This window comes from Rhinopithecus roxellana, chromosome 9 (genome assembly GCF_007565055.1).
Source record: "Rhinopithecus roxellana isolate Shanxi Qingling chromosome 9, ASM756505v1, whole genome shotgun sequence".
Classification (NCBI taxonomy): domain Eukaryota; kingdom Metazoa; phylum Chordata; class Mammalia; order Primates; family Cercopithecidae; genus Rhinopithecus; species Rhinopithecus roxellana.
The window spans coordinates 3,072,602-3,085,768 of NC_044557.1; the positions used below are offsets into that span (position 1 = coordinate 3,072,602).

General features: G+C 38.2%; 1 protein-coding gene across 2 annotated transcripts in view; it reads right to left on the reverse strand.

The window, feature by feature from the left end:
- Positions 1–13,167, reverse strand: part of UNC5D (unc-5 netrin receptor D) — a 584,232-nt gene that overhangs the window by 224,852 nt on the left and 346,213 nt on the right. For both annotated transcript variants that reach the window (XM_010370595.2, XM_030937254.1), the window contains exon 3: positions 6,906–7,049. In XM_010370595.2, the coding sequence (XP_010368897.1) occupies positions 6,906–7,049 (144 nt within the window). The remainder of the gene's footprint in view (positions 1–6,905; positions 7,050–13,167) is intronic.

Below are 13,167 nucleotides of genomic sequence, written 5' to 3' on the forward strand. Positions count from 1 at the left end.
CAAACAAGAAAGGACAAGATGACCCTTCTCTGTCAATGTAAGCTATGAATTCACTAAGAAGCCAGATGCCATGTTAGCTCCATGGTGCAATCATGACCTACAGCTAACAAACCTCTTTTCCTAGAGCCATATCCTACACTGGTAGGGTTGCTTTTCAAGCCAAACATATTTACAAAACACAGGTAATATGTAAGATTGTGTACTAGGCTAGGGAGTCAAGAAAAAGAGGGTAATGCAGGTTGAATCCTCAAGCAGTTTATGAACTAACTAGGGACGTAAATCCACAAATACCTTCAAAATAACTATCATTCGGGGTATTTTAAGTAGTGTGGTAGAAGTACTAAATAGATGCTTTGAAAACTCAGGGTTAGACCCTTAGAATTTATGAAATTTTGAAGCTGGGGATGCTAGAGAGCATTCCTTTTAATGACTTAGTTGGTATGTGAAGCTGCTGAGATCAACAAGTGATAGGGGATTTGCTAAAGTAGGTTTTGTGAAGGAAACAGCATGCAAGATGGCCCTTGGATTTAGGGAGAGATAGGAGTATGAGATGGGCCACAGAATATGTTCCAAGGAGGAAAAAATAGATAAGCAAGTCAAAGAGGGGGAAAGTGAGTCCCGCATCCCAGACTCTAAGCATCAAGGTCATGCCATTCAAGGGGACAAAGAACACTTGTAGGGATATCTTTGGAGATAAGAATGGAAATGTACAGGAAGGCTGCATCTGTAAGCCAGGAAGATGTGCCTAGATGTATTTATTTACATATTTAAATTTGTGGGTAGCAGAGGGCTATTAACAGTTATTAGTAAGTAAAATTATTTATCAGCCATGAAGCCAAGATCCATAATTGAGGTTTCATTTGATGTCTCTGTTCCATCATTTTCAAAAAATGTTTACCCTTCAAAAAGCAAATGAAAATAATACTGCTTTGACTATGGGAGTTTCAAAGCTTTTGAATGAAATTCTCTTTAATTTCTTTACTCCTTCTTGGCACAATTGCATAGATATTTTAGGGGTGTCTTAAATCAGCAGCATATTTAAATTATATTCAGGATGTATCACATTTTATACATTAAAAAACAAACAAACAAAATAGTGGTTTTCTGCTGTGTTTTCTTTCAAGTGGCTAACTTGCTATAACAGGCTTGACTAAAACAGGCAAACATTCCCTTTCTTCTCCAATCCCAACAATCATATGGGAGAAAAGGCCCAAGTGTTAAGAAAAGTTTGCCCGGCCATGGGTTAGTGGTACAGGTCCAACATTTTATAAGGAGATGGAGAAGAAGGAGAAAAACAGGGAAGAAAATAAAGGGCTAGGCAGCCAAATGTTCACACATGAAATAAACAACTACAAATAATTGAATATTCCTAGTTTTGACAACCGTCCAGCAGCAGAAGTAACAGATGCCATGGCGTGCCCGTCTATCTCTGGCTCTATTGAACCACACAAATGAGAGGAGGCCCGTGGGAGTCATTCCCTAGAGACAGACTTCTGCCAATTTTGTGGGGTAAATGTAGGTTGGTTTTATTTATTTATTTTTACCTTTATAAAATCACTTTTGAAATTAGACCTCCGCAATTTCCAGCCCCAGGCAGTTGGACAGCAGCCAACATCTTCCTGACACAGTGTGGAATTATTAAGGAAAAAAACAATAGTTTAAGATAACAGGCACTTTGGCTCCTTAAACAAAATGTGTGTGTGCATGCATGTGTACACACACACACACAACTGGACCATGAGGAGGAATACAATTTACTCTTAAACAGAGTAAGAAAGGAAAGCTATTACAGCTTTCCTCAAGGAAACACTCAAATGTACATGAACTTTTTTCATTATGTTTTTTAAACTCCCATTTAACAGAAAAGGATCAACATACCTTAGTGCCAACAGCACTCAGGGTGAGAGTTTAAAAGATTCAGGACCTGGTTCCATGTTTGCTATCAGCTGGGTGACCTTTGGTCATCTAACTTTTTTTTCTTTTCTTTTTCTTTCCTAAGAGATGGGTTCTTGCTGTGTGCCCCAGGCTGGAGGGCAGGGGCTATTCACAGGTGTGATCATAGCACACAACAGCCCCAAGCTCCTGGGCTCAACTGATCCTCCTGCCTCAGCCTCCTGAGTAGCCATGACTACAGGGATACACCAACATATCCAGCTCACCTAACCTTTTGCCTTTTGAAACATCACTTTCCCAGCTGTTAAATGAGGAATTTGGGGGAATGGTTAAATCAACACTCTCCAAATCGTGCTTCAGAAACATATTCTAGGGTCTTGTTACTAAAACTATGGTCCACAGACCAACTGGCAGCATCCGTACGTATCCAGGGAGTTCATTAGAAATATAAAATTGCAGGCCTCATACCACCATACTGAATCATTTTAACTGAATCATCAGCATTTTAATAGGATCCTAGTTGATTTGCATGCATATTAAGGTTTGAGAAACACTGCTTCTGGGCAAGACATCTCAAAGGTGATCATAGAATCACTTGGATACAACTTGATACAAACACACCTTTCTAGGTCCTTTCTCCAGTCTCAACCTGAAAGCCTGGGGTGAAAGCTAGGACTCTGTATATTTAACTTAATATCCCATGGAAACCCACTTCAGTGAATATATGCATTATTTAAATTATATTTTGTTTATATTATTTCCCTTTAAAATCAAATGATCTCTAAGTGGTATAATTCCAATGAGCTTCCTAGTGTTTTTGTAAACAATAGCTAAGGTGATCATGTCAAGACCCTATGGGTCAACGGATCCCTCAGGGGAACTGTCCCAGATGCCATAGAGGTTTAGCCCATGCAGTTTTTCACAGTTTTTTGTTTGTGGGGTGTGTGTTTTTTTTTTTTTTTTTTTTTTATAGACAGAGTCTCACTCAGGCTGGAGTGCAGTGGCACGACCTCAGCTCACTACAACCTCCACCTCCCAGGCTCAAATGATCCTCTCACCTCAGCCTCCCAAGTAGCTGGGACCACAGGCACATGCCACTGCGCCTGCCTAATTTTTGTAACTTTTTGTAAAGACGGGGTTTCAACATGTTGACTAGGCTGGTCTCGAACTCCTAGGCTCAAGCAATCCACCTGCCTCGGCCTCCTAAAGTGTTGGGATTATAGGCGTGAGCCACTGCACCCGGCCCATGGCAGTTTTAAAATTGGTAATTCTTGCTGGATAATTGGTTAAATGCAGGAAACATAAGGAGCTCTGATGGTGAACTCGAACAATTTAATGAACAATATTAAAATGATACTAATTTTGCAAAGCCCCCTCAAGATGATTGTCATCAGATTCACAAGCTATATTCATCTATCAAATCCTCATTTAGCACATTAAGATGTCTCTAGTACTTCAAAAACCAATCTTAAAAAAAAGAAACATAGTGAATTATATCCAATTTAGCTTTTCATTTATTGGGAATAAAGACTATCCTCATGCACAGTGTGTCACTTGCAGGAAAGTGCTTACAAATAGCAGCCAGAAATCTCTCTCATCCCCGTATAACATGAAAGACATTTTTTTCTAAAGTGCATTTTTTCTTTTCCCTGCAAGCAAATCAAAAAAATTCTAAGCAAGATCCTAAAGGCAATTCCCCCACCCCCCTGACTTTTGATGCCATTACACTAGCTAAATTTCAATTTACATTTTAATGTACACTGGTCCCCAAGTCAAATGCAATATTTAATGACAAATCATGTCTTGACTTGCATAAATAATTTTAAATAAATTAAAAAGCCTCTCACTTGCTACATGAGAAGAAACTAAATATGTGTTGCAAATATTAGAGATTATATTAAGTACACTGGATAATATAGGCTCCAATAATATTCAGACATATTTTTATTCAACTTGGGAGCTTATTACCACAAAAATATTTTATGATTCTAAAAAGGTGGGAAGTGATAGAAAAGTGTTTTCTGGGGCCAGGCTCAGTGGTTCATGCCTGTAATCCTAGCACTTTGGGAGGCTGAGGAGAAAAAACTACTTGAGGCCAGGAATTCAAGCAACCTGGACAACATAGCAAATCCTCTCTCTCTCTGTATATATATACACACACACATATATATATATATATATATATATATATATATTTTTTTTTTTTAAGTGTGGTTTTTTTTTTTTTTTTTTGAGATGGAGTTTTGCTCTTGTTGCCCAGGCTGGACTGCAATGGCGTGATCTCAGCTCACTGCAACCTCTGCCTCCTGGGTTCAAGTGATTCTCCTACCTCAGCCTCCCATGTAGCTGGGATTACAGGCATACGCCACCATATCCAGCTAATTTTTTTATTTGTATTTTTAAATTTTTAATTTTTTTTTTTTTTTTTTTTTTTTTTTTTTAGTAGAGATGGGGTTTCTCCATGTTGGTCAGGTTGATCTTGAACTCCCAACCTCAGGTGATCCACCCACCTCAGCATCCCAAAGTGCTTGGATTACAGGCATGAGCCACCACACCCAGCCTGTGTTTTCTATTTTTACCATTGTTTATTCTCTCATACCTGAGAGAGTTGGGGACGTAGGACTGACCCAGAATAAATTTTTATAGAATCCATATATCTATAATCTATAGAAAAATTACCAGGTTACTAAAATTTTAATTCGATTTGTTTCAGTCAGGATTAACACACCTGCAAGTGAGAGATGGTGGTGGAGAATCAAATATAAAGTAATAGCTGATGATTGATAAATGCTCATATGTGCCAGGCACATTTTTAGATATAGTTTACCTCTAACTATCAAAATAATTCTATGAACTAGGCACCCTTTTATCAATGAAAACATTAAGACACATAAATGAAATAATTTTCCTACCATCACTAAACTAAGTACTGGAACAGACTTAGTCCTGTTGGAAACCAACAGGACTCTAGAGTCTGGGTTCCTCCCCATGCGACGCATGTATGAAAGTAGAAACTGTAGGAGCAAAGGCACACGTCAAATATGTGAGGGTGACATGCAGAAGAGCAAAGTGTTTAGAAGGACAGAAAATACTGTACACCACGAATGGCAACGGGAAACTAACAAACGTGTATTTGAGCCATTCTTTGCAACATTTTGAAAGCAAAAACAAGGTTTTTCCCTGGACAAAACTCCTGCAAGTTTCTAGCGGGCCACTGGTAATGAAGAATTAAGTGAGCAAGAAGGATGGAGATGGGAAGGACGGGCATGTGCAGAGAACAGGGAGATGCTATTTACAGTAGTTCAGAGTATAGGTCATGTGGGCCTCAGAGAAGTAAAGAACAAGAAAGGAAAAAGTGAGGGTGAGCAGAAAAAAATTGAGGGGACGTATGTTGAAATCCCCTCTGCTGTTTTGCAGATAGAGCCTTGAAATTACCTATTTTATCTTGACTCAAGTCAGATGCCCTGGCAGGTCTGACTGACACCATGCTGGGAGCATAGACATGAACTTGTTAAGAGGAGATTAAATGCAAACATATTCCCTCTCTCAGCTGGCCTGCTACTTTAAAGTCATAAAATAATTGTTGGCTAAAATTAATTAACTAAATAACTATGGGAAAATATTTCCCATGGCTCTCACATCAAGAGCCTGGCTTATGAGGTGACCTCTTCTCCCTGGCCTATCAGAACTCAGTCAACACCCAGGAGAGGGCCTCCCCAAATCGCCAGAATGAAGGTGACATGCGTATTTTAAGAGGAAGATTTCATTTCCCAGGAAACATAAATGTCTCTGCAAATAGCAATTCACTTCTATTCTTAATCCCTAAACCATCAACATCTGCTATGAAGAATTACTTGAGTCCTCAAGTAAATCTTTCTCGCCCTGTATTCTTCATGATGCTCTTAAAAGGCGGTATTTGAATAAAACAACAATAACCATCTCTTTCCCCATCTCCCAATTTCTTTCTGGAGGTGATTTTGCAGTCCCAGGCACACAAAAGAGGTTTTATGGGGATCCATAGAGGTGGAATAATGTAAGTGGGGAGAGTTGAGGATATTTTCAAGGAGGAGACAAAAAGTTTGTGTATTTATGAAACTTTTTTAAAATTATAAAAACACTGATGCTGAAATATGATAAAGAAATCTTGGACTCTTCTGAGAAGCAATTTTCTTTCTTTCATACTTTTTTCCAAGTGTGTATTTTTTTTTTCTTTTTTTAGTCCTACTTGAGTCAAACTAATGCAGTTTTTAAACCCATTTCTGTGTTTTAAGATTCAGAGAGAAGAGATTCAACAGTAGGCTATAAAAATGCCATAATATCTTTAATGTAGTACTTTTGCAGATTTGCTGGAAAGTAAACAGTCATTGCTCAACTTTTCCCATAAGTGTCCCTTGAACTTTGTCATTGATGGTGAACAGCAGAATCCATTTGGGTGAATTTCATTCTCTCAGGAACAGGTTTTCCCTGGCTTTGTTGAGCCACCTGCACTCTGACCATCTAGGCAGACTCTCTTAGCCAAACTGATTTGCTGAATGTACTCTGAAGGAAATTATCAAACTTATTTATTTTTTTGAGATACAGTCTCTCTCATTCTGTCACCCAGGTGGGAGTACAGTGGCATGATCTCAGTTCCCTGCAACCTCCACCTCCTGGGTTCAAGCGATTCTCCTGCCCCAGGCTCTCAAGTAGCTGGGATGACAGACACACACCACCACACCTGGCTAATTTTGTATTATTAGTAGAGACGGGGTTTTGCCATGTTGTCCAGGCTCGTCTCGAACTCCTGATCTCAAGTGATCCTCCCACCTTGGCCTCCCAAAGTGCTGGGATTACAGGTGTGAGCCACTGTGCCACACCTGGTTGGAAATTATCAAACATTTTAAAACACCATTTTAAAAGAGTAAATTTAAGTCCTCTCATTGACATTCTGTAGAAGCATCTGACATCTGTAAAGCCTCTCTTCAGCTCTATTTAACTCTTATTTGTGACAAGGTCACTCAGAATGTACTTACAGGCTATGCGCACAGAGGCCTTCCTGCTCTTGGAGGTACCCAGGTGGCTCCATGCCACACACTGGCACCAATAGTCCTCCGGCCCGTGGAAGTCCTCCACCTGTTGCCTGGTAACATTGATGAACACTTCGCGGACCTTCAAGCCTGACGGTGGGAGAGATAAGAGACAAATCAGCTGAGGCTGTTGTATTTCTCAAACAGAAAGTTAAGGTTAGCCAAACCTTTTCTTTTTAATTAAACAATCCTGTTTTTAATCAAGGCAAGGTTTTAATTACTTTGAGAATAATATATTACTGCTAATTAAATTTCCAGAGCTGAGTCGGTTGGAAAGCACACGTGTAAAGTATCATCAACCAACTGTGGCTCCCATGCAATAGAATAGTTCTCACAGTACCTTGACTTAGCGCTGTTTGTCTTTCTTTGGTACTACATTCCTCATAGATGTTACGCAATGTTAATTGCTGAGATTCTAGAAGCCAAAGAGGCCTCCACAAACCAATGTCAGGGACACAGTTCCAAGTTGTTCTAAGCGCCCCTATGTCTGGGTGTGGCAGCTGGGTTGGGTCATTGTAACAGTCTGTCTTAGAAGAAAAAGGAGTCAGTGAACATTTGCAGATGGGGTGACCAGGCTGAAAATCTGAGGAAGGACCAAGGCATCGGCATCAAAGGCTCAGGACAATGAAGCCAATGGGACCGAAAGAAGGAATGAGCACAAAGAGAAGACAAGGTGAAATAAGTTTTGTTTTTTTTTTTTTTTTTTTTTTTTTTTAGCAATGGGGGTCTCACTATGTTGACCAGGCTGGTCTCAAATTTCTGGCCTCAAGTAATCCTTACATCTTGGCCTCCCCAAATGCTGGGATTAGAGGTGTGAGTCACTTTGCCCAGCCACATGTGGTATTTTGATACATGTACACAATGATATTTTGATACATGTACACAGTATGTAATGATCAGATCAGAGTAACTGGGATATCCATCACTTAAAATATTTTTGCTTTTCTGTATTTTTTAATTGATATATCATAGCAGTACACATAAACCAAGTTAGTCTTAAAGCCCTGAGAAGAGAACCCAGGGAGGTCCCCATAGCAAAGGTATGAGGAGGTGAAGAAAGAGGGGTTTTTATAGACAGAGTGGCTAAGGGCACAGCAGTGAACTGAGATGCAGCTATAAGACCACAACCTTTTAATGGTTTTTTGTTGTTGTTGTTGTTGTTACTTTACATCCTCCTTCGAAAATTAAACAAATTGTTTTGTGCTTCTAACTGGAGAGCGTGAGCTTCTTCTCCACCTTTGACCAAGGACTATCAACCTTTCTTTCTTTGGGATGAACAGTCGCCCTGTACCAACGATGCAAGGGGCACCTCACTTGCCTCACCAGTTAACTCATCACAAACAGGGAAGCAGCCTTCACAGCCAGCCATGTCCTCTCCATCCAACACACATTCTCTGAGGTTGTGCCTTTCTCTAGGGTAGGCAGGTTGGGAGAAAAGAAGGGGATGCTTATTGAATTCCACCTAACTGCCTCGTGTCATGATAAGCCTTGAACCTATGTGCTCTTTCCATTTTCACGGTACTCTGTGGTGGTGCATGCTATGGTGTCCCTACATTGCAGAGGAAAGAACTATGACTCAGAGAGGCTACGTCATTTGTCCACAGTCAGAGTTTGTAAATGAAGGGTCCGGTGTGTGAGCCTGGTGGTCTTACACTAAAACCAGCACTATGTTCAGGTGCCTTTGAATAATTCAATTCTGTCCCTTTATTTTAGTACTTACACTTAATTGTGGCAATAAGGTTAATACACGGAACTATTTTTTAAATTAAGTAACTAACTATGCTTTTTTCTCTAAGTCCAGAAGAAATTCAGGGGATAGAAGCATCACTATAATCAAAATGAGTCCAGAAGTCCCGATGGAGGAGGTAGATCATGATTATATCTTGGTTTCAGGATTTAAAAAACAAGAATGGAGGTGTAGGATTAGTCAGGTTGGGGAAATGTTCCCTTCCACCCAATCAATAGCGTGTTATTTATAGTGCCTGATGAGAGGTGGTCATGGCCACATAAGTCACCATGTGCAGTTTGAGGTATACTTTCTAAATTTGTAGGAGGAACCCACATAACAGAAAATCATCTTGATGATAGTTGGTAACTCACGTTTCCCCTGTTTGTGAAAGTACAAAAGCACTGAGTTTTCCCTGTCAGAGACTATTAGTCCAGAAAGCCAACTCCTAAATCAAATAGGAGAAAAGAAGCCTTAAAGGTGATGATGATGTTGTTCCTGCTGCTTTGTTTTTTCTTTCTTCACACTTTAATGAAAGAGGAAATATGAATGGGTGGACAAAGACCAGGAAAAGGCAGAGTTGGCAGGCAAAGGCAAGAGGGAAGAATGTCACAGAAAGTGGAAATAAAGGTTTTAAAAAAGTTTCTTAGAAGCAGACAAAAACATATACTGGGGAAAGGACACCCTAATTCAATAAATGGTGCTGGGTAACTGGATCGCCAAATGCAGACGAATGAAATTGGATACCTCTCACCACATACAACTATTAACTCAAAATGGATTAGAGACTTGAATGTAGGACCTTAACTTGTAAAAATTCTAGAAGAAAACCTAGAAAAATTCTTCTAGACATTGGCCTAGGCAAAGAATTTATGACTAAGAACCAAAAGCAAATACAATAAAAACAAAAATAAACGAGACAAACTGAAAAGCTTTGCACAACAAAAGAAATAACAGAGTAAATAGCCAACCTATAGAATAGGAGAAAATATTTGCAAACTATACATCTCACAAAGAATAATATCCAGAATCTACAAGGGACTCCAGCAAATCAGCAAGAAAAGACAAATAATCCCAGTAAAAAGCAGGCAAACAACACGAACAGATGGTTTTCAGAAGAAGATATGTAAATATCCAACAAAAATAGAAAAAAGTGCTCAACATTACTAATTATAAAGAAATGCAAATTAAAACCACCATAAGCTACTACCTTACACTAATCAAAATGACCGTTATTAAAAAGTCAAAAAATAATAGATGTTGGCATGGATGTGGTGAAAAGGGAATACTTACACACTGTTGATGGAAGCGTAAATCAGTAAAACCTCTGTTGAAAACAGTATGGAGATTTCTCAAAGGACTAAAAGTAGATCTACCACTTGATCCAGTAATCCCACTACTGGGTATCTACCCAAAGAAGAAGAAGTCATTATATCAAGAAGATACCTGAATTCGTATGTTTATCACACCACAATTCATAATTGCAAAGATATGGAATCAAGCTAAGGGCCCATCAACCAATAAATGCACAAAGAAAATGTATTATATCTATATCATGGAGTGCCACTCAACCATAAAAAAAGAATGAAATCATGTATTTTGCAGTATATTGGATGGAACTGGAGACCATTTTCCTAAATGAAGTAACTCAGGAATGGGAAACCAAACACTGCATGTTTTCACATATAATTGGGAGCCAAGCCATGGGTATACAGGGCATACAGGGTGGTATAATGGACACTGGATTCTCAGAAGTGGGGAGGACTGGATAGGATGAAGGATATAAAACTACTTATAGGCTACAATGTACACTATTTGAGTGACAGGTACATTAAAAGCCCAGACTTCACACTATACAATTCATCCTTGTAACCAAAAACCACTTGTACCTCTAAAGCCATTAATTTATTTTGTTTGTTAGGACAGAAAGCAGGCTGGAGTGGAGCATGTATATTATAAAGTAAAGTTGAGCAGGTTAAAGGGAGGCATTAGACTCTGGAGAAGAAGACTTGCTTTATGTTTTCCTCTCTGGGCAAATGGTTGATGAGCTCCTTTAAAGAGGAAAAGGCGGGAGAGAGAACATCCATCAAGTGCACACAGGTAGGAGCAGGTAGAGTGACTTTAATATTTCAGAGCTCCTATACTGCAGAACAGGGAGACCTATTAAAGCAGAATACACCTACACTCTGAGAAGTGGAGTCTCACCAAAGAAGCATTCAATAACCTTTAAGGTCAGAAATGTGTTTAAGCATTTTACCCAACTGCTACAAGAAGACACATTCATCTCTTCAGCACACAAATTATTCTCCAGAATGGACCATAAGGTAGGCCACAAAATGAGTCTCAAAAAATTCAAAAATATAAATTGAAGAGGAGAGAATACTTCCAAACTCATTCCATGACAGCAGCATTACCCTGATACCAAAACCAGACAAAGACACAACAACAACAAAAACAAAACTACACGCCCATATACTTGATGAACACAGATGCAAAGATCCTCAATGAAATACTAGCAAACCAAATTCAATAACACATTCAAAGGATCATTCACCATAATCAACCAGGATTGATTTCAGAGAGGTGAGGAAATTTCGACATATGCAAATCAATAAACATGACACATTAACAGAACCAAAAATAACAAGAAAACATGATCATTTAAATAGATGCTGAAAAAGCATTTGACAAAATTCAACATCCCTTCATGATAAAAACCTCAAAAAACTATACATAGAAGGAACATACCTCAAACAATAAAGGCCATATATGACAAACCTACAGCCAACAACCTACTGAATGAGAAACACTGAAAGTCTTTCCCCTTAATCTGAAACACAACAAGGATGTTCACTTTTATATTTTTATTCATCGTAGTATTCGAAGTCCTAACTAGAGCAATCAGGGAAGAGAAACAAATAAAAAGCATCCATTTGGAGAGGAAGAAGTCAAATTAGCCTTGTTTGTAGATAACTTGATCTTATATTTAGAAAAATGTAAAGATTCCACCAAGAAACATTGGAACTGATAACTGAATTCTGTATAGTTGCAGAATACAGAATCTATGTACAAATATCAGTAGCAATTAAATATGTTAGTGGTGAGTAATCTGAAAAAGAAATCAAGAAAGCAATCTCATTTACAATAGCCCCTGACCGCACCCCGCCCCTCCAAAAAAAAATAAAAATAAAAAAAATACCTGGGAATAAACTTAACCAAAGACATGGAAGATCTCTACAAAGAAAATGATAAAACTCTGGTGAAGGAAATTGAAGAGGACATACACAAAAGTAAAGATATTCCATGTTCATGGATTGCAAGAATTAATGTTATTAAAATGTCAATACTACACAAAGCAATGTACAGATTCAAGACACTCCCTATTAAAATACCAATGACATCTTTCCCAAACATAGGAAAAGCAATCCTAAAATTTGTATGGACCCATAAAAAACTCTGAATAGCCAAGGCCAAAGGTATCAAGAACACTGAGGAAAGGATAATATCTTCAATAAATGGTTCTGGGAAAACTTGACATCCATATACAGAACATTGAAATTAGACCCTTATCTCTCACCATATACAAAAGTCAGATCAAAATAAAAACAAATCTAAGATATGAAACTATGAAATCACTCAAAGAAAACACTGAAGAAACTCTCCAGGACACTGGTTGAGGCAAAAATGTATTTAATAAGTCCTTAAAAGCACAGGTAACCAATGTCAAAATAGACAAATAGGATTACATCAAGCTAAAAAGCTTATGCACTACAAAGGAAATAAACAACTAAGAGACAACCCACAGAAAATGAGAAAACATTTGCCAACTATCTATCTGACAAGGGATTAATAACCAGAATATATGAGAAGTTCAAACAACGCAATAGCAAAAAACAGAACAAAAGATTTAAAAATGGGCAAAAGATCAAGACCTGAATAGACATTTATCAAAAGAGGATATACAAATGGCCAAAAAATATATTCTAAAATAGCCAACATCACTAATCATCAGGGAAATGCAAATCAAAACCACAACTCACCCCAGTTAAAATGCTTTTTGTCAAAAAGACAAAAAAAGATAGGTGCTAGAGAGGATGCAGAGACAGAGAACCCTCATACACCATTTTTGGGGATGTAAATTAATACAGTCACTATAGAAGACAGTATAAAGGTTCCTTGAAAAACTAAAAATATATCTTCCATACGATTCAGCCATCCCACTACTAGGCATATATATCCTCTCAAAAAGGAAATCAATATATCAAAGAGATATCTGCAACCCCATGTTTATTAGACTATCCACAACAGTCAAAATATGGAATCAACCAAGTATCCGTCAATAAAGGAATGAAGAAAATGCTATATGTATATATATTTATATATACACACACACATACACACACACACACACACACCCCATGAAATATTATTCAACCATATAAAGGAATAAAATCTTGTCATTTGTAGCAACATGAATGAAAC